The sequence below is a fragment of the Dreissena polymorpha genome, chromosome 1, assembly GCF_020536995.1.
Source record: "Dreissena polymorpha isolate Duluth1 chromosome 1, UMN_Dpol_1.0, whole genome shotgun sequence".
Classification (NCBI taxonomy): domain Eukaryota; kingdom Metazoa; phylum Mollusca; class Bivalvia; order Myida; family Dreissenidae; genus Dreissena; species Dreissena polymorpha.
Window position 1 is genome coordinate 204,204,531 of NC_068355.1, and position 23,495 is coordinate 204,228,025.

At 36.0% G+C, this 23,495-nt stretch overlaps 1 protein-coding gene across 1 annotated transcript in view; it reads left to right on the forward strand.

The window, feature by feature from the left end:
* The window catches only part of LOC127864706 (uncharacterized), a 73,684-nt gene that overhangs the window by 16,530 nt on the left and 33,659 nt on the right, over nucleotides 1-23,495 (forward strand). Inside the window, exons 2-4 of the mRNA XM_052404599.1 lie at nucleotides 13,768-14,735; nucleotides 15,657-16,018; nucleotides 18,434-18,499. Of these exons, the coding sequence (XP_052260559.1) occupies nucleotides 13,768-14,735; nucleotides 15,657-16,009 (1,321 nt within the window). The 3' untranslated portion in view covers nucleotides 16,010-16,018; nucleotides 18,434-18,499. The remainder of the gene's footprint in view (nucleotides 1-13,767; nucleotides 14,736-15,656; nucleotides 16,019-18,433; nucleotides 18,500-23,495) is intronic.

Consider the following 23,495-nt stretch of genomic DNA (forward strand, 5'->3'; position numbering starts at 1 on the left):
GTTTTGAGCTCATTTTCTGCAGGGCGCTATAAAAACAACAGGTATAGAATAGCCTATAATATAGGTCATGTATATTGCCATGCTGTGTTGACGCAAATACAAAAACCGAATCGTATCGATAACAGTATACATACCGCTTTTCTTATGTGCACATTTATCCGATAATCCAATAAAATAGCAACATCACTTAAAAAATAATAATCTTGAACATTAATTACGATATATGTTTAAGAAATTCGTAAACACAACCGTACGCATATATGCCATTTTCAGAAGTGTTAAGAGTACAGTGCATTATGGGGCAGAGCTTTCATTGGACGAGCGACTTTAAATTTAGATTGAATGCAATACGACTCATGTACAAAAAATTGTTTTATTGCGTCATACGCATGCAAAAAACGTGTTTCCCGGGGACTTTCTGATATCGCGCGAAAATGAAAGTGAAACTCTGTTAACAATTACCGGTACACTGCGTTCGCATGTAAATAAATCGTATGCATTATTTAATTTCTTATACACGAACTGAAAGATTAAATGACATAATACTAGAATGATAATGAAATGACAGAAAAAGTTGTTTTAAACAGTAGGCAGTATATTTCACAGCCGCTCATTTAATATAGTCAAACTGCAACCATATCAAAGTAAGAATGTTTGAATCGTTTTGAATTACTTTAATTGTATAACTATCCCGCTTGCACTTAACTTTTGGAAATTATCACACTGAACCGCTCTGATGAGAAAATACATGTAATAAACACTGACACGCGAGTTTTTCACACCTTTATTGACATTACACAACAGATTAACACCAATTAGCTGTCGGTGTTGTTTAACCTCGAGGCGATTATAATCGGTTCAACGGACGGTTGAATAAAGCAATCAACATGTGATTGCCGCCATCTTTGAATTGTCTGAAAATACTTGAAGTTGCATAATACGGATTTGAATCAGAAATCAAATGGAATGTTGGAGAAAAAAATGGGATCCAAGCACCCTCCGCGTTATATTGGATTCAGTGTTATAACGGAGCGCGTTATATTGGAGTTACAGTGTATATTTAAAGGTGGACCTGCCAAATCACAGCCAAGGATGACACAGCATTGAATTGAAATATCTATCAGATTAATTTTCCAATTGAAATTGATAAAACAGTGTGTGTGGTCGGTTTTCTTGACAAGCAGATTGCATTGCTTTCATATTTAGTAACATTTTTCAAAGTTGCATGATCTTGTCATGACTAATTTTGTTTGCCAAAGCTAAACTTGTTTAAACATTGCCTGATAAATTGATGTAAGGTAACCAGTAAAGATAACCAGCTTTTGGCCAAAAAAAAGTGTTAAGTTTAAAAAGTCCCACTGCATAGATTTCTGTTTTGATTTTTGATCAATGGCAAACAATTATTGTATCAAAAATAGTGTTATTAGATTTAGGTTTTAATAATTGGTTTTAATTAGTGAATTTTACATGTGTTTGAGTTCACTATGTAAGATCAATTACAAATTCTATAACTCTGACCCTCAATTTGAAACTTCACGCATGTCTTTTGTGTTATCATTTGTGGGCTCTGACAAAGGCTAATAACTCTGACCAGTAATTAAGCAAATTTAATCCCATTTCATTCTAAGACAAGTCTGGAAATTGTGTGCAACAACTTTATATCTGTATGTCTACAGATATTGAAATAAAACTACACATTGGTTCAGTCTGTATGTCTACATATATTGAAATAAAACTACACATTGGTTCAGTTGTTTTTAACGCAATCACTTACAAAGTCCAATAACTTTGACGAGCCCGAACATGATGATACCCCTGTGTTACTTAGAGAAAAGTCAGTAAAGTAAGACACAAGTTGAAATTCATTTGAGGTGATCAAACAAGGTCTTTAAATATGTTTGCGCGCAACAGCTCTTTTTATTAGGTTTTCTTTGGGGCCGTTTGGCCAAGGTCAGTGTTGCACTGAATAACTTTAGATAGGATGGATATATTGTGCTGAAATTATGTGTTAAGGTAGGTCACATAATGATTGCATTTGGGGACAGTGGGGTGAAGTACACTGTTACTAAAAAAAAAGTTATTTGCACTGGATAACTTAAGTTTGGCTGGAATTATTAGGCCTTAATTCTGTGTCTAAGTAGTTTACATGAAGACCCAGGGTGGGATAGCATTGTGGACCAGTTGGTTAAATGTAATTTTGATTTAAAGTAGAAAAATGGTTTCGATCCGGTTTGATACCGTAAGTTATGATGGAAGACATGCTTCAAACTTTATTAACCTAATTAATTGGTGAATTGTTAGTTTCTTGGCATGGTCATTTTTCTTTTCCTTTTTCTGGCTCTCGTTGTTACTTTATTAAATTAAGTGATATCATTAAACTACTGCTTTCGCTATTGTAAGTGCCAATCCTATGTTATGGCAAAGCCATTACCTGTTTTGTAAGTGCTGCTGTCAATGATGATGGTTGCAGTTATACAGAAACAATTTACTGTTGCTACTTCTTTTGCTGCTGCTGGTAATGGAAGTTGTCCTAATACTGCTACAGTTTATAATTATATTGACACCTTGTTGTCAGTTTTTCTGCTGATGATACCATTGTTGTTGATGCTGCTGCTGCTGTCGATTATTGCTGCACATTGTTTATACAATTTCTGATGTTGCTTCTGACGCTAATTATGACCATGCTTCCTGCTCTGTTGTTGCTGCCTTTGGTACTGTTACCTTTGTCATTGTCACTGCTTCTAATGAGTGTGGCCTGATATTTCAAAGGTTGTGTGTTTGCTGTAAATTACTTCAAATTAAAAGCTTTATCAAAATTTAATAAGTACACAAACTGAGTTCTCCCTGCAAGAATGTGCTTAAGCTATTTAAACCTGCCGCATCCCATACTTTTTGTGGAATTCTGCAACTTGTGAAGTGCAAACTCCTTCCAGTTTTCAACGAATACTATCAATGAATATATATAATGGAAACAATTCACACCATATAAGAAAGCATATTTTTCTTCGTAGAACAGAGCTCAAAGTCAGTTATTATATATAATTTGTTCAAGATAGTGACCTTTTTTGGAAGTAAGATTAAAAACTGGAAGATATGACACACCATCAAAAAGGGCTGATAAGGAAGCGTCCAAAAGATCACTGAGGAAGTAGTTATGAAATTCCATTGCTAAAACTAACAAATGGGTTAATTATTAAGCAATATTGTGTACACCTATGTACAGCATTGAACTCCAATGGCATTGAATGAAGATACTTTCAAACGGAAAACAATCTAGCATATGAAAACAAATGTTTTACAGGTTTATGTAAATCATTTGTAAATTTTCTTTCCAAACATAATCAAATGATTAACTGGCTAAACATATGCATTTAGAAGTTTGTTAGTACATACGCATTAAAAAAAAACACATAATTCTTGTGGCACAGCCTGAGTGTCTGTCAAAAAATGAAGTAAACTTTGAATTAGAAAACTGTAAACAAGACCGGAGTATGCTTGTCAAGTGATTCGCCTTTTATATCTCATGAGTCATGTTGGTTTATTTTTAGTTGTGAGCGTAAGCTCACGACTAAGGTAGAGAGGCATTTTTGTCAGTCTGCTTTAGTCTATTACGCTAGTAACGCTAGTAACGATAACCACTGCCTGTCTGTACTACCTGCAGTAAATTTATGCCAACGAAGAATGCTAGGAGCGTCTGCTCTACTACAGCAGTGGGTGTATTTAATCAATAGTGTTTACCAGCTTGTAAGACGACATTGGCCAGTCTAGTATTTATCATTGATTTCTGTACATATTGGCTGCTTTCAGGGAAAACAGGGCTTAAAGCATGTCAAATAAGATTAGCCTGTGCACCAGAGCTCCAGATAAGGGTCGTATTTTCGTAATTACGAATTATTTTCAAGTATGTTACGTATTTATTTTAAAATCTTGTCGTACCATTAAGAATTACAAAATCAAGTTACGAATATTATGTTTACATCGGTTCGTATCGATTTTTATTGAGTTCTTTTCGGGTATAAAGTATCTGTTCGGTGCTTATATAGAATGGTTATCGGGTTTGTTTAACAAAGCGCTTTTTTTTCAAATAAAAACGGCGTGTACAGTCTATCTGTCAAAAAACAATGGCGGCGCCCAGAGAGCGTCCTAAAAAACTGCAAACTGTGCAAAACACGCTTTTAACATATTGTACGCAAAGTTAGCTGAAGTTGAATGTTAAGAAATACATTATAAAAAAGATCTTATACAATGTTGTATGTTCAGTTGCCGACACAGTCGGAAAAACTATAAAAAACACAACACGACAGGTCGAAACTTAAACAAAAAAAAACATTGAACGAGTGGAAGGGACAATTCCCGTGGCTAATCGTTGAAAAGATTGAAGGGGAGACCCTTTTTAATTGTGAAATATGTAAAAATTCATCGAAGGCATGCAATCTAAGCACAGTTTGGGCCTATGAAGGTATTTGAAAAATAAAATTGTATAATACTGAATAGACACTGTTGAACTCGTATAAATAAAGTTGCTTGTATGTTTATTTTTATATTTTGCATGAAAATAACCATTATTATTTATTTTTAAGTCATTTAGAAAAGTTAAGAATTATTTTCCAAAACTTAGTAGTAACGTTAAGAATAACATTTCAGAGTTAAGAATTCTTTTTGAAAATCTGGTAGTAACGTTAAGAATTCACAAAACCTTATCTGGAGCTCTGTGCACACTGATTAGCCTGTGCAATGCGCACAAGCTAATCAATGACGACACTTTTTGATTTTATGGTGTTTTTCGTTTAAAGAGAGTCTCTGGTACTGGGATGACAATTAATGCAAATGCATTAAGCCCTGTTTTCCCAAAATGAAGCTTCAATTATCTTTTTTATTAATGATTTGAAGAAAACTTTTTATCTCAACCTGTGCTTTAAGACACACTCTTTATAAATTTGAATGGGGTGTGTTCATTTCAAACTTGCAAAATAAAAAGCTATAACATAATTTTGAAAACTAAGTTGCATCTAAGATTATACAACAGCGAACAACTTCAGTGCCTTCAGCGCTTTGATTTAAATTTCTAGCCAGTCAATGTTTTAAGTGAAGTGAAGTTTTACAGCCATTTTATACAACATGGATGATGAACAATTTTGATCATGTTGATCATACTAGTTGCATGCTGTTGATCATTTGGTTTGATCATCATGTACAGTGCCTGTTTCAATGATATGCCAATAAAGTCAACTTCTTTTCAGAGCTCAAGACTTTTTTAAAAGAAGGTAGTTTTTCACATAGCAAAAGTATTTGCTCATTATAAATTTGTTTGCATGCTTATTTTTGTATATAGAATACTACAAAAATTACTAAGCGGTATAAAATGAAATTCCGCCCTCAAACATTCATTTTAGAGATTATGGCCTTGAGAAATTAAACGTTTGACAAAAGTATAATGCTTTGCATATATTGGTGTCTTCCTGGGCCCCTATCCCTCTCAGATCAAATGATCTGTCGATGTGTTGGTGTGTCTGTTGAGCATTTCATTTCTTGACCATGTATAGAGAACAGACATCATGGCGAAAGACTGTCACAATTTACAGGCCAGACTGTCCTAGTCAGCCTTTGTATTAAAATAACTAAATTGATACATCTAAACAAGGTATAAAAAGGATCAGAGGTGGGAATGGAATATGTATAACAACGGCATTGGGTCTGTGTAACAATCAGGTTTAATGTAATCTAATGCATAGTTACCAACCTTATTCACTGCCTACCAATGCTGAAAGTAATCTGACTGTCATGTGAGCCAATAGTAACTTGACAGTTGATATCCTTAATGTGTTCACTGTTATCAGATACTGTTATCAGACCAATGAATGTCCTTTGAAGCTTAGCTTGGTTTGTGTTCAGATCTAATTCTTTGTTGCTTGACTTACAAAACAAAATTGAAACTGTTCTTAAAAATAAACTTTGTTTAACAGCCATACTCTGACGTTACATTTCAATTTAATTTAAGTTTGCTAAAATCTCATCATTAAACATCGCAACATTTCCTGTGTCTTCTGGTGCTGAAGAACATGTTTTGGATAAAGAATATTGTTGTTCAATCTGTGTAGAGCATAATACCCAAATAAATGCAATTTTACTGTAAAAAATGCATTACATTTTTCTGTGGAGAATGTATTCACTCTCACAGTAAGCATGGTCTGTGGTTCAATAAACAATCTCTTTATGGAAGGGATAAAATATTATGAAGTGGCCACTTTCTAAGAAAATGGAGAATTATCTTTCAACATGCGATATTCACATACATGATAAATTAACAAAGTTCTGCCAGGACCACAGTCAGCTGTGCTGCTCTAAATGTGTTGACCTTGACCACAGGTATTTCAAATACATTTTTATTACCTTCTTAAATTGTTGTGTATATTTTAATGCCAATATTTCTACCATATTCAGCAATAGTTACTAGCAAAATTCAGTCATAGTGATTATATTCTTAATAATAATCATGCTGTAGCAAATGACTGTGGTAGCTTTTTGCTACCTAGAGACATTTTCTGTCGTTTTCTTATTATGGCTTCTAAAAAACACTATCTTCTGTTGTGATTGAACTCCTCTTAATACAAATATTTTCAGGTCATTTTCAGGACGTCTTTACAATTACTTTGCATGTATGTTTTCCAGAAAACTGATACAAGTGATTTTGTTTTTAAACATAACTATTTTCAAGACTGTAAAAAATATTTCATAGACAGCTGTCACAATAAGTAGTATCCTTTATTTTAACACGATTACAGAAAGCTTGACATAGCTGTTACAATGGTTGAGTGGCTTTTGTGTATGTTAAGTGTGTGTATGCTGTCTACATCTGTCTGAGATTTTCTGGACTGTAACTTTATCTTTAATCATGAATTTAAAAACGTAATACCACAAACATTTACCATGTGGGGAATAATCCGAATGTGTATCAATTGCTTGATTTGTTTCCCAAGCTGAAATAGCAAGGTCTTATATGTTAAAGACACAACGCAAATTTTGACATAATATAGCTAGTCTTAAAAGTAACTGCATCGATTCAAGAAATTATACATCTCTTGCTCTAGATTTCACCAATTGGTGATGGTTTAGGTCCAGAAAGGCCGAAAACCAAAAAGGCGCGTACCAAAAAGGCCTTACCAAAAAGGCCCCAAAGCATACCAAAAAGGCCAAAAAATGAACCAAAAAGGCCTTAAAGTAACAATCATGCTAAAAAAAATCGAATATTTCGTTAAATAAAGCTAACCCATAAAAAATCAATGTTCCTTTTAGCAAAATGCAAAATTTCAACGTTAGATGTTGTCTGGTAGAATTGATTTAACGAGATACAAAATGCTCGTTTTTATTTTTTGTGGCCACAAATAATTCCATTTATATCTCCCGTGAAATATCCGAACATTTACGGGCGAACACAAGATTGGATACGGTAAGCGTCAGAAGCATGACGTAGCTCTCATGAATAATCATTCTGTGAAATCAAAATGAATTTTGGGTAACTGGAACTTAGCGAATGAGAAAATGGCTTGTATAAATTATGCAAATGAGCGCAACCCGAATGAATCCGATCCTGACTCGAAAGCGAAAGTAGATTACATCGTGGAACGATATTTAGATATTTAGATGCTTAAAACTTGCCGAATGCTTGTAATATAACGTTTTTACATCAATGTTACTTGTTTTTAGGATCTTTTTATTGTAATTAACCATCGTATGGTACTACTTGTATTTCAAACGCCAAATAAAGTCCGGTATACTTACCAATATAATGAATGAAACAAAGCAACTACTATAGACAACTTTGACACATGAACGGGTTATATATTTCTCAATAATTCTGGATCTTATTTTGGCCGGCACGTAAGTTTACTACACCTTCATTACTCATTGGTTACATTTTTAGATGCAAACAGAGAGTTCAGAGAAAAAAAATTCTTAAGCGGATTTTTCCTACGTGCTTATTGGCGATAAGTATGCCGACTTTGATTACAAAATTAACGGCTTTTAATTAAAAAACTGAAACATCTATTACTCAAAGAAAAATATTAATTGTGCTTAAAGAACACTTCATACTGTATGCGATAATTCGCGATATTTTTGCCGACTTTGATTATAAAATTAACGGTTTTTAAGTAGACTAATAAACAAGTTATGACTATTTAATAGATATGATGATTATATTCAGCATAACTATTCAATGATAATACAAAATATTGTATGGCCTTTCTGGTTTACCATGAGGCCTTTTTGGTTCACTTGTGCGGCCTTTTTGGGAAGGCCTTTTTGGTAAACGGCCTTTCTGGTACTATACCTTGGTGATTGTGTGCCTTGTGTAAGACCTGCAGTTCTTTTACAATTTTGGAAATGGGGTCAGTGCCTTTTAAATTGGGATACATGGCAGAGTTTTGTCTAAATATGCGAAATGTGTTTATTTTATTGTTTAAATAAAAACACTTCAAAATTGAGAATAAGTGTTTTAAATATGATATTTAATCAGGTTTAACCGGAAGAGATACATTGGGAAACTAAATGTTGCAATTTATAAAAAAAAACAACAACAATGTTTTTTGTTTTGGAAACCATCCATTCAGAATTTAATGCAGTCAATTTGGGAAATATATACACATTTTGTATCCCCAGTAAGGTGGCATATAGCAATCGCACTGCATGTCTGTCAGTTTGTATGTCCGTCTTGCATTCAGTTTTCAAAAATACTGTCAGGTATTGACCTGATTTATGGTGTGTGAGCCTACCCTGCATGTCTTATAGATCAAGTTTGGATTGTGTTCCTGTCCATTCATTTTTGGCAAAGTTATGGGGCTTGGAATCAACAATTTGTCTAGAATAACAGTTTTCCGGACTTTCGAAATGCTTGCAAAATATTTACCTGTTATTGGGTGTGTGAGTCTACTACAGTACAGCCAAAGCGGCACAAACATAATCCGCGGCTACGCCACGGCCAGATTATTAGTCCGCGGCGGCCGAATCGTGTGTTCACGCGGCGTATCGCCGTGGCACTCGGCATCGATCCGCGCAACGACGCCGAGTCTGTATTAACCTCGCGTACTTTCGCGGAGTAAATCCGCCGCATACGTACGCGGCGGATCGAGTGAAAAGATATCCACCTACATGTACATACATGCATGTGTAGCGTAGAATTAATTACGCGCAACTGTATATGTTTCGTTCAATTATCATTATTAAATTTGTAATCCGTAACACACTTCCGAATTTTAATGCTTACGCGTCCTTTGGCAAATTCTAGCGTCAAATAAACAGTGCTAAAATATCCTTTGTTTCATAAAAAGCGCGCGAAAATTATGCAGACATGTAGAACGTCGCTTGGAAAGTTTGGGTGTATTTTGTGTTTTATAAATACATGAACATCACGTCAGGCGTTAATCGCGTGTTCAGTGGAGAAAAAAAACGCCCCGATTAGACGTTATTTCATCATCTCTATAAATAGTAACAAATGCCAAAATGTATTTGATACTTAAGGAAATATCGAGAATGTTTGTGTATCGTAAATATTTACCAGCATTTGCTTTAAAACTGGAATATACGGGATTATCGGGTAATTAGTAGAGATATTAACTGTATAAAATGAACAAAATAAACGTGTTTATATAAGCATATTCAAACAATAGTTATAATAAGCTGATAATTAACAAAACTACATATACGTCGTCACCGTCTTGATTATTGATGTGGCTTCAAACTGCTAATTTTCTCAGCTAAAATATAATAGCGGAATCAACATGCAATTAATTTATAAATCCACCATAATATTGCTGGAGCCTTGACCACTTGTATGTGCGAAAACATAATTACGTGACCTTGTTTATGTGTGAAATACATACGCTACGGGCGGGAAACAAACTTAATAATTGGCCAGACACATTAACTATGCTTACATGTATATGCTAATACAATTCGCGCACAATAAATTTATTATGATTTTAATTATTATTATAATTGTTCTTTCAAAATTTGTTAACTACATGTAACTAATAATAAAAAAAAATCATGATCGCATCGACTCGGCATCATGTCGCGGACCGCGGCATGCCTCGGCGGACAGATGCGAAGTTTCGCGGCGAAATGCGACTTGCCGCCGCATACTGACGCGGCTTCGACGACTGACGCGGCATCGACTCGTTTCGCCTTGCCGCCGCGGATCGCGAAAAACGTTTGTTCCGCTTTGGCTGTACTGTACCTCCATGACTTACAGATCAAGTTTGAGCATCATTCTGGTCTATTGATGTTAAACTAAAAACAGGCATTGGACATTTTCTCTAAAATAACAAGTCCGGAAATTGTTCACTGCAGTCAATTGCTTTTTGCTAAGTTACTGGCCTTTGACTTAGCCATTTTCTCTAAAATAACACGTCAGGTTTTTTTCCGAAACTCTTTCAGATACTTACCGGATTTTTAGTGTGTGAGTCTACATGAATGACTTTCATATCCAGGCTATGTTTTGATCTGGTGCATTGATATTTGACAAAGTAATCATAAATGAACCTTGGACATTTCTTGTTACCTTGTCAAATATCAACGGACCGTAACTTTGTCATGATGTTTTCAATTGCAATATAGCAGCTGTACAGCTTCAAATTGACGTACAGGGCATTGTGTTTCAGGTCACAATATACCAAAAGATTTCCTACACAAATTCAATGTAAAAGCAATAACTTTTACAAAAAATAAAGTCAAACTTTTGCGCATAGACACCCCCATAACCATACCTTTTCTTAAAGAGCATTCCAAGCCGAAATGATTTAAACAATAAAAAACATAGGTCATCCAGTATGTAAGAAATGCTAGTCGGCGTTCACTGTTTTATGGCCATCTTTTTACCGGCATCTCTCCAGTTGATGATGGTTTACTGCCAACTGTCAAAGTCTTATGTAGTCTCCAACCTAAAAGCAAAACAGGGAATTTGTAGTATACAAAAATGTTTTCCCTACCACATGAACACAGAAATATTCAAAAATAAAGTCATGGCAAGTGCCCGCACAGAGAATTGTGTCTTCAAATAAATGAAGATTTTGTTTTGAGGGTATAGCATTGAACACCAAAAGTATTTAGTATATAATATTGTAACCTTCACAAACACAGCTCTTGTTGACATTGGGAATAATAGACCCTTATTTTACCCCCCAAAAACACTGACCTGACTCCCTAACTCAAATGTCAAAGGTAAAAGTTTGTTGTATTACAGCTTGTCCCAATTGAAACTTAATCATTGGTCATGATATTTGAAAATGACCTGTCCATGAAGTAAATGTCCTACAAATTGAGAAAGCATTTTGTGGCAAAGATCAAACGTAGGTGTTCATGATCATGATTAGGTAGGGTGACAAATAGTAGTCCGACCGTCTGTCTGTCAGTCCATATGTTATTCCGTTTCCTGTGTTTTTACGAAATGCTTTCAGAATTATTTACTTGATTTTATGCCCCCCCTTCAAAGAATAGGGGGTATATTGTTTTGCACATGTCTGTCTGTGGGTCAGTCCGTCTTTCGGTCGGTCCGTCCACCAAATGGTTTCCGGATGATAACTCAAGAACGTTTTTGCCTAAGATCATGAAACTTCATAGGTACATTGATCATGACTGGCAGATGACCTCTATTGATTTTCAGGTCACTAGGTCAAAGTTTAAGGTCAAAGTGACTTGAAACAGTAAAATGGTTTCCTGATGATAACTCAAGAACTCTTATGCCTAGGATCATGAAACTTCATAGGTACATTGATCATGACTGGCAGATGACCCCAAATGATTTTCAGGTCACCAGGTTAAAGGTCAAGGTCACAGTGACTAAAAACAGTAAAATGGTTTCCAGATGATAACTCAAGAACGCTTAGGCCTAGGATCATGAAACTTCATAGATACATTGATCATGACTGGCAGATGATCGCTATTGATTTTCAGGTCACTAGGTCAAAGGTCACAGGGACTCCAAACAGTAAAATGATTTCCAGATGATAACTCAAGAACACTTAGGCCAAGGATCATGAAACTTCAAAGGTACATTGATCATGACTGGCAGATGACCCCAAATGATTTTCAGGTCACTAGGTCAAAGGTCAAGGTCACAGTGACTATAAACAGTAAAATGGTTTCTGTATGATAACTCAAGAATGCTTAGGCCTAGGATCATGAAACTTCATAGGTACATTGATCATGACTGGCAGATGACCCCTTTTGATTGTCAGGTCACTAGGTCAAAGGTCAAGGTCACAGTGACCCGAAGCAGTATAATGGTTTCTACTTATTCACAATGGCTGCCACTACAACTGACAGCCCACTTGGGGGGCATGCATTTTTTACAAACAGCCCTTGTTGGTATGTGCGTCTACCTGCATGACTTACAGATCAAGTTTTGCTCCTGTCCATTGATTTTTGGTAAAGTTACAGACCTAAGATATTCACCTGTTATGTCGTGTGTGAGTTTATCTGCATATATTTCAAATCATGTTTCATTTTGGTCCATTAATACAGGCATAGTTGCACTTTTCTCAATTTTCTCTTGAGTAACAGTTTTCCAGAATTTTTCTCCTAAACACTTTCATATATTGACTTTTTTTTGGTGTGTGGGTCTACCTACATGACTAACAAATCGAGTTCGAGTTTTTGTTCTGGTCCATTAATTTTTGGCAAAGTAATGGCCTTGGACTTCAGAATTTTCTTTAAAATAACACTTTTCCAGTATTGTTTTCCATAAATTTTCCGATACATTCATTATTTTGTGTGTGTGAGTCTTCCAACATCAAGTTTGAGTTTTGTTCTGGTCAATTGATCTTATACCAAGTTACTGGCCTTGAACTTAACAATTTTCTCTTAAATAGCTGCAGTTTGGCTCCAAAGTGCAATAGGGGCTGTTGTATTTCGCAAACACAGCGGTTGATTAAAATGAGCTAAACATTTTTTCAAGAAGTATCTAGATAAATTTAGCTTCAGAAATTCAAAGCATAATGTGGATATGGATTGGAACACACACAAAAATCTCTGTGCATTAAAATTGAGATAAACAATGTCCTATTTATCTAAAAAGCAGTTTTAGCAGCTTTGCATATTTAGCCAATGAACTTATAAAGAAATGTAATTGATTTGATCTTTAAAAATGTGAATGCCAGTATATCTATAGCAATGTGTTTGTATGTACATGTATATCTTAAGTAACATATCCATACCTATGATATTAGCATGTGGTACATTAATAATGTATTCCAATTATCTTGATTGTTATGAAGATTTCATTATATAAATGTTGTTATGCTCCCCATATATATATATATGGGGAGCATATAGTTGCCAGTTTGTCCTTCCTTCCTTAATTCCTTCTGTCACACTTTTGTTACAGTTTCTCATAGCGCCTTCAATATTTTACTGATCTCTTACATATTTGGCATGTAGGTACCTGGCATGGACCTCTACCTTTTCATGAGGTTTGAGGTCACTTGGGTCAAGGTCACAGAGGCTAATCATAGATTTTTCAGTCACATTTTTTTACAGTTTCTCATAGCGCCTTCAATATTTTAAGATTTCTTACATATTTGGCATGTAGGTACCTTGCATGGACCTCAACCTTTTTATGAGGTTTTAGGTTACTGGGGTCAAGGTCAAGGTCATCGAGGCTAATAATAGATTTTCTCAAGGTAACACTTTTTGTCCACATAACCCAAATATCGACAAAACATCATTGGGAGCATCCATCAGTTTTACTGATATCCTTGTTTTTCCTTTCAGTCGGTGCACTCAGGTTAAAGTTTTCTCTGAAGTCAAAAGGCAGTCATCAGATGTTAAGAAAATGTCAGTCAGAGTTTCTAAAACTCTTTCAAGATTAAAGAAGCTCCAGAGTTATAGGGAGGACAACAGGAGATCTATGCAGGGCTCCTATGCTGAATTTGAGCGAAACAAGGTGAAGACAATGCGACTTAATATACAATCTTTCTTAGTCCAATGTGACGACACCTCCATGAATGAAACATTTCAAAACGTGGAATATACAGTAGATGAAATTCGTCAGAAAGTAAATTTATTATTAACAGAATTTGAAAATGGCTCTATTAAGGAACAGAAAGAAGAGCTGACACTCAAACAAGCTCCTCTCATCAGTGTGATCAAAACCTGCATCAGACATCATGGTGAATTGTTACCACTCCATGAAGCCATGCAGAAAGTGAAGTATCAACCAGAACTCTCCTTAATAGCCCATTACAAATGTCTGGACAAAATACAACAGTGTGAGATATATATGAATGAGAACTTTTCAGACGAGTTGTTCTCTGTGAAAGGGGTGTCTAAGTACAAAGTGAGAATATTTAGGGATTCAGTTACATGCAGGATCAATGCAGTATGTGCTCTCCCAGATGGGCAAGTCTTGGTTGCAGACTGCAGTTGGAATGACAAAGTCAAGCTGCTGAACCAGCAGTACCAGGTGGTGAGTCACTGGGGTGTGTCCCCGCTATGTGACATGTGTCTCATCACACCCAGTGAGGCTGCAGTGGCTTTGGGTGATCATGGGGTCCAGTTTATCACTGTCACCCAGAGCAAGCTAGTTCCTGGCAGGAGGCTTCAGTTACGACAAGACTGTTATGCTATTGTCCACCACAAGGGAGACTTGTTCATCTGCTCTAATACTGCCCTGTACAAGTACTCACTGAGTGGGACACTGGTCTGCAGACTGTATGAAGATACATCAGCTTCTCATACAGGTAAGAACCATGGTGGTTTCATCCTGATATCATCAGGAATATGTATTACAAATTATTGTGAAACTTCATATTTGTAAAATGTGTTTGTGTCAATGAATTATTATAACAGCAAGAAAGTTGTTCTCTGTTATTGATTTATATATATGAGTAATGCAGTATTTTGACTGTCACTACATGACGTGTCTATAAATAAAAAACTGAGTTCCTGGCAAAGACACACTTTCTGACCTATCATTCTGTTTTGTGGTTGTCAAATTACTGTTCATATGCAATATGTTTTGTAAATAAAAATAAATTATGATCATATAAAATGGATACACTTTAAATTGCTGAAGACGGATATTAAGAAGTTTTCAAATGTACATTGTATGTATGTAATTATTATTATTCATTTTAACATCTTGCATGCTTTTGTTGATAGAAAAGCCTCAATATTTTGTTCGTTTGAAAAATTATTGTTCTTGTTATAAACACTTTGCATACGTAACTAAAGTCTTAACACAGCACATGTATGAAGTATGTCGGCTTGTGTAAGTTTCATGTATGTCAGTACATTGTTATCACATGTGTACAAGGGTTGGAAATCTATTATTGCTGCATATAGTAACATTCATATGCACATGAATGTTGAACTGTGTAATGATTTTCATCTGTGTAATTGTTTCCATCTTTGCAATTGTATGTTACACTTCATTTCTACCTCACCAGTCGCATTTCAAGATATCACTTTTACACAATAACACTGACATTTATTGCCACACATAACTATTAAATAATTCAAATGTATGCATATGTTAACATATGTTTATTGTCTATTTATAACAACCAACACATATGTAATACAATATCACTGCAGTATGTTTAATAAGATTATTTAACATTAACAGTAATTCAATATCTTGATGTTACTCTGTTTTGCAGTAGACAAGTGTGCTGTGAGTCCCACAGGAGACAAGCTGTACATCACCAGCAGGTACCAGAACAAGCTTCTCACCCTGGCCAGGGATGGCACACTCCTGGCTACATACTCAGACACAGCACTAGGTGGCCCATCTGGTCTACATGTGACCCCTGCAGGCCAGGTGCTGGTCTGTGGATGGTGGTCCCACACTGTACTACAGGTGGGCTGGGAGGGGCAGAGTAAGCTGGCTACGCTGGCTACTCAGAAGGATGGAGTGATGTGCCCATTGTCAGTCTGCTACAGCAGCACAACATCCTCCATCATTGTGGGACAGAACTGGGACGACAACATCCTGGTGTTCAGAGTGGAATAGTGTGATCAAGTATGTATTAGTTGTTGTAGTTAGTGATTTATATTTTAATGACAATATGTTGTTGATAATAAGAATATTGAGATAGAGTTGTGTTATATTTCATAACAATATCGTGTGTGTAGTTGCAGATGCAAATATTTTGTGCGCACAGATTTTTTTTTACTTATAAAATGTAAAGTTATTCTTTCAAAGTTAGCACTATTATGGATTATGTTATGTTATGTTGTAACAACAATTGTGACATACTTATCTTTTATTTTTAATTTTTTTTTGTAACTGTGCATGAAAAAACAAAGCATTTCAACTGCACATATAATGCTGGTACATCGATGCACTGCTATGTACATGGCAACTTATGTGATTTCTACACTCTGTTATGTAAAAAATGTATATTGATAAATACTTTTTATACGCCCGTTTTTAAGAACGGGACGTATTATAGTTTCACCCTTGGCGGACGGCAGGCGGGCGGCGGGCGGCGTCCACAGCAGTGTCCGCTCAATAATTAAAATTAAAATAGTTTTCATCCGATCTTCACCAAACTTGGTCAGAAGTTGTGTCTATAAAATATCTAGGTCAAGTTCGAATATGGGTCATGACGGGTCAAAAACTAGGTCACGGGGTACATAGTGCATTTCAAGGATTAAGCATGGTGTGCGCTCTCAAATTGAAGTAGTTTTCATCTGATCTTCACCAAATTTGGTCAGAAGTTGTGTCTAGATGAGATCATGCTGGGTAAAAAACTAGGTCACGAGGTCACTTAGTGCATTACAAGCATTTAGCATGGTGTCCGCTCTCTAATTGAAGTAGTTTTCATCCGATCTTCACCTAATTTGGTCAGAAGTTGTGTCTAGATGATATGTAGGTCAGGTTCAAATATGGGTGATGCAGGGTCAAAAACGAGATCATGTGGTCACTTAGTGCATTTCAAGCATTTAGCATGGTGTCCGCTCTCTAATTGAAGTAGTTTCCATCCGATCTTCACCTAATTTGGTCAGAAGTTGTGTCTAGATGATATGTAGGTCAAGTTCGAATATGGTTCATGCTGGGTCAAAAACGAGGTCACGAGGTTACTTAGTGCAATTTAAGCATTTAGCATGGTGTCCGCTCTCTAATTGAAGTAGTTTTCATCCGATCTTCACCTCATTCGGTCAAAAGTTGTGTCTAGATGATATGTAGGTCAAGTTCAAATATGGGTCATGCCGGGTCAAAAACGAGGTCATGATGTCACTTAGTGCATTTCAAGCATTTAGCATGGTGTCCGCTCTCTAATTAAAGTTTTCATCTGATCTTCACCGAAATTAGTCAGATGTTACGTCTAAATGATATCTAGGTCAAGTTCAAATATGGGTCATGCTGGGTCAGTAACTAGGTGACGAAGTCACTTAGTGCATTTCAAGCATTGAGCATGGTGTCCAAACCTTCGAACGGGCGTATCTTGTGACAGTTTGGCGCTCTTGTTATAAAATATAAAATAGGTGTAGTAATCTTTGGAGGCATATATATTGCTGTTTTGAGTTATGTTTACAGATTGTGCACACATAATGTGTGATTCATTAATTTACATATAGGATCTTGCATGAGTGGTCCTTTTGTATTGAATTTATTAAACAAGTCATCTAAATATCAAGATAAAAACGAGGCTCACCGAGTTTTTATCTTCATTTAGATGACGAGTTTAATAAATTCAATACAAAATGACCGTGTATTCACATTATAAAGGAGTTTTTAAACTGAAGAAATTCGCTGGAATAATGACGTCATTTCGTCACAAAAGTGACGTCATTTTACAGCTCTATAACTAGTGTAATAACACCCGTGTAGTAAACAACATTTAGCATAACGTTATTTCACTCCTGGAGAGTAGGTCATGTTAAAATTAGTTGAATGCTGTTGAAAATTTGTTATTGATTTTTAATTACATTTGTATGCTTCCGAAGGGTGGCATATAGTTTTTTAACTTTCCGTCAGTATATCTGTCATTTTGTCCGTCTTTCCGAAAACTTTAACATTAGTCATACATTTTGCAATATTAAAGATAACAACTTGATATTCGGCATGCATGTATATCTCATAGTGGTGCATATGTTTTAACTTAAAAGTTAAGGTCAATGTTATCGTTTAAGGTCAAAGGTCAAATATATGGCGTCTGTCCGTCCATCTGAAAACTTTAAAATTGGTCATTACTTTTGTAATATTGATGATAGAATCTTGATATTTGACATGCATGTGTATCTCATGGAGCTGCACATTTTGAGTGGTGAAATGTCAAGGTCATCTTTCAAGGTCAAAGGTCAAAGATATGGCTTCAAAACGGCGCAGAAGGGGGCATAGTGTTTCCGACCAACACATCTCTTGTTTATAAATTTGTTTGAGTCCTAAATATACATACAATAAATACGCCAAGCTATTCTGCTGTTACAGTGGCTGCTGAGTAAGGACAACGATGCTGAGGATGTGGTGGACAAGAATAACCTGAATATGCAGAAGGTAACATAGACCCTTTGTCAGCCCTTTTCTTTGCCATTTTGGGGAAAAATGCAATTGTGGGATTTGGAATATTTTCCTGCAAAAAGTCCATTGATTTGTGAAAAACTAATTTAATATCATTCTTTCTAATATATCAAATTATACGCATAAATCATATTATGATAGTTATATATTTTGTTAGATCTAATTGAAATATTATTGAGATAAAATTATCATAAGGCACTTATTTAAAAACAAATAAAATGCTTCGGGTATGGGTCCGTTTAACATACCCATACATACACCAGGAAAGCGCCGTCTTGTGTATTTCCTGTTTATTAAGAATGCAAAAAAGATGAAGTGGTAAAGAACAGAATGAATTTACATACGGTTAAATATCCTCTTTAATTGTTAGTATATTGCAAAATCATTTAAATTCGTCCACATGTAATTTCGTGGTTAAAAAAAACCGTTTATGGACACAGGAGTTAATGCGTCGATTTTTAAGATGGGAAAAATAAATGAGGAATTTATGTCAATTATTGTCTCGTGTGTTTGTGATACATTTGTGGACAGGTCAACCATTAAAATTAACAAATAATAATGTCCCAGGACTAATAATGATTGTACAGTGTTACCTGTGTATTAAGAATGTTAAAGATGAAGAGGACAAGAATGATATGATTTCACAAAAGGTGATCGCGTCTTTTCTTGTGTAAATCCTGTTTACAGCACGACTTCTTTAACTGGAGGATCAATAACTCAAAACCTACTTCAGCTTGATTCTTTCCAACTTATTCATACAGAAACCTCACTAACACAACACCTTGAGAATTTCTGTCATTCCCATGCAGACCTTGAGGTTTTAAAAAGTTGTGAGATATTTAATAAAGCTTATATGAGTGGAATCTATTCCATCCAATGCCTTGGTTGCATAGAGCCAGTTTGAGAGGAGGTATTAAGTGCTCGGTGTGTATACAGTGTTGCTGTTTTTTGTCAAATTTTTATGTAAAACTATGTATTTTTCTCAAACGACTCCCAATCCAGCTCTGTTTCGTGAACCTTGGTTAATATAATATTGAAAACGCTTATCCTTGATTGTATAGTATCGCTTATCCTTGATTGTATAGTATCGCTTATCCTTGATTGTATAGTATCGCTTATCCTTGATTGTATAGTATGTGTACATGTAAGCAAACAACCAGCAGCACAAATGTCCCAATCTTTGGTCAAAACACTGAAATGTTTTCCTATTAGAAGGACCACGGCCTTATTCCCAAAACTCAAGTTAATACTGCTTCCTGTCTGCTATTGAGTGTTTTTTCAAGAAACATATGTGCCTCACTCTGGGATAATGGGACTAAATGCATGTGCGTAAAGTGTGGTCCAAGTTTAGCCTGTGCAGTCTGCACAGGAACTAAATGCATGTGCATAAAGTTTGGTCCCAGATTAGCCTGTGCAGTCTGTACAGGAACTAAATGCATGTGCGTAAAGTGTGGTCAGAGATTAGCTTGTGCTGTCTGCACAGGAACTTAATGCATGTGTGTAAAGTGTGGTCCCAGATTAGCCTGTGTAGTCTGCACAGGGACTAAATGTATGTGTGTAAAGTGTGGTCCCAGATTAGCCTGTGTAGTCTGTACAGGGACTAAATGCATGTGCGTAAAGTGTGGTCCCAGATTAGCCTGTGTAGTCTGTACAGGGACTAAATGCATGTGTGTAAAGTGTGGTCCCAGATTAGCCTGTGTAGTCTGTACAGGGACTAAATGCATGTGTGTAAAGTGTGGTCCCAGATTAGCCTGTGTAGTCTGTACAGGGACTAAATGCATGTGCGTAAAGTGTGGTCCCAGATTAGCCTGTGTAGTCTGTACAGGAACTTAATGCATGTGTGTAAAGTGTGGTCCCAGATTAGCCTGTGTAGTCTGTACAGGGACTAAATGCATGTGCGTAAAGTGTGGTCCCAGATTAGCCTGTGTAGTCTGTACAGGGACTAAATGCATGTGTGTAAAGTGTGGTCCCAGATTAGCCTGTGTAGTCTGTACAAGGACTAAATGCATGTGTGTAAAGTGTGGTCCCAGATTAGCCTGTGTAGTCTGTACAGGGACTAAATGCATGTGTGTAAAGTGTGGTCCCAGATTAGCCTGTGTAGTCTGTACAGGAACTTAATGCATGTGTGTAAAGTGTGGTCCCAGATTAGCCTGTGTGGTCTGTACAGGGACTAAATGCATGTGCGTAAAGTGTGGTCCCAGATTAGCTTGTGTAGTCTGTATATCGACTAAATGCATGTGTGTAAAGTGTGGTCCCAGATTAGCCTGTGTGGTCTGTACAGGGACTAAATGCATGTGTGTAAAGTGTGGTCCCAGATTAGCCTGTGTGGTCTGTACAGGGACTAAATGCGTGTGTGTAAAGTGTGGTCCCAGATTAGCCTGTGCAGTCTGTACAGGTACTAAATGCATGTGTGTAAAGAGTGGTCCCAGATTAGCCTGTGTAGTCTGTACGGGGACTAAATGCATGTGTGTAAAGTGTGGTCCCAGATTAGCATGTGTAGTCTGTACAGGGACTAAATGCATGTGTGTAAAGTGTGGTCCCAAATTAGCCTGTGTAGTCTGTACAGGGACTAAATGCGTGTGCATAAAGTATGGTCCCAGATTAGCCTGTGTAGTCTGTACAGGGACTAAATGCATGTGTGTAAAGTGTGGTCCCAGATAAGCCTGTGTAGTCTGTACAGGGACTAAATGCATGTGTGTAAAGTGTGGTCCCAGATTAGCATGTGTAGTCTGTACAGGTACTAAATGCATGTGTGTAAAGTGTGGTCCCAGATTAGCCTGTGTAGTCTGTACAGGGACTAAATGCATGTGCGTTAAGTGTGGTCCCAGATTAGCCTGTGTAGTCTGCACAGGAAAATCATGGATGACACTTTCAGCATTTATGCAATTTTTTGTATATAGGAAGTCTCTTTATAAAGAAAATGTCAGTCTAGCGGAAAGTGTTGTCCCTGATAAGCCTGTGTGGCTGTATAGGCTTATCTGGGCAGACACTTAGTGCACAATTTATTAAGCCCTGTTTTCTCAGAATGAGGCTCAAAGTAAATCCCCCTACAGTCTGTTACATAGTTGTACAAGATGATACCAGGTGAGCCTTGTTATGGGAAAAGGGTGCTTAATGCATGTTATGTACCATCCACAGATTAGCCTGTGCAGTGCGCACTCAGAATTATCAGGGATAATGCTTTCCGCTTTAGAGGAAATTTTAGTTTTTAGGGAATTTCTTCCAAACAAAAATCAATTCTTGGTGGAAATTGTCGTCTCAGGTTATAGCCTGTGAGGACTGTGCAGGCTAATGTGGGAGGACATTATATACATTCATTAAGCCCAGTTGTCCCATAATAAGACTCAAGTTAAGTCTGAATTTAAATTAAAAATAACTAAAATAAATCTCTTCAAACACATTTCTAAAAAACATGTTGATTATGAACTGTAAATTCATTTTTATTTGTGGGACATTAATTAATGTTGATTTTGTGGGCTTACTGATCCATGTAATTAGCTCAAACACATAACAAAATCACCCAGGGCAAATTCCTTTTTTCGAAAATACAAAATCCACGAATTTAAGTGTCCACGAAAAAGTTTTTTTTTTTTTTAAACCTTGAAGTGTCATGCCGAGTATAAATATTTTTCCAGGATCAGGCGTGTAACACTCCAGTCTCCAGCTTGAATTGGTGACTAATATTTTGCTCTGTTTTATCATTCAGGGCCTGTTTTGAAGAGGTATACAATTTAAGTCTGTCTTCAAAGAGCATGATTCAGGGCTATTTTTCCTCCGAATGGCCGTTTTTCACAAATTTGAGAATTTCGTGACTCAAAGTTTCACAATTAAAACAAGTTTGTGACTCAAATTTTGGCAATTTTAAGGAGTTTGCTCCTCATTTGTTCACAACTTTAACAAATTTAAAATGAGTGGGCTGAAACGCTTCACAAAGATGAGACAAACCAAGCCCTGTTACATGTATATGATTTGTGTTTGAGGGTGTGTGGGTAATATTTTTACTGAAACTTTTATTTTCACTAAACATATGAAACAAAGTTAATGTTTTCAATTTTATACTTAGAAAAAATTCATGTCTTGGTATTGGTTACTGTAAAAATTTGGATTTGTGGGCGTCATCAAAGTAAGAGCAAAGTAGTGCTATCAGCTAGAAGTAATTAAGGGCAGGTGGCCTGTAACATAATTTTACTCCCAGGTGTATGTGAATACTGAACAGATTGTCTTTCCTTCTTTATAAAGTACACCATAATAGGCGCTTCCTTATATGCTAGTGGAATAATGAAATGAGCACTGAAACTGAACATTTAATTTGTTGGGTATTGATTTACTTTGGATATGTTTTCTATTGTGAATTTAAACAGATTTAAACAAGCTAAGACATTTCAAGGCATGGTAAAAAATGTATGTGTCTTTGCAACTTTTGGAAGACATTTTTATTTAGTTTTTGCCTCCCATTTATTGAAACATATATTAAAGTAAAACATGTATGAATGCTTTGTAAAAGTAAAGTGATTAAAAGAATGGGTACACTCAAACAATATTAAATTTGTAACAATATAATTTTCCATTCCTTGGTCTTGTTATGCTGGAAAAATGGCTAAAAAGATAAATAAGATAAATAAGCCTTGCTGTGGAAAATGGGGCTTTTTGCATGTGCTTAAATTGTTTTCCCAGATAAGCCTGTGCATTCTGCATTCTGCACAGGCTAATAATGGACAACACTTTTCTCTTCAAAGTTATTTTTTGGTTGAAAAGAAGAATCATCTTTATGAAAATTCAGTCTATTCAGAAAGTTTTTTCCCTGATTAGCTTATGTGGACATGCTAATCTGGGACGACACTTCCTTATATTGATGAGCTGCATATTGACTTATGAAATTATATCTCTGAAAGTTAAGAAAAACTATAATTATGAATTTACAGGTTAGTATAGCAATAGCCAAAACTTTTAATGTTTCAATACGAAATGGTTT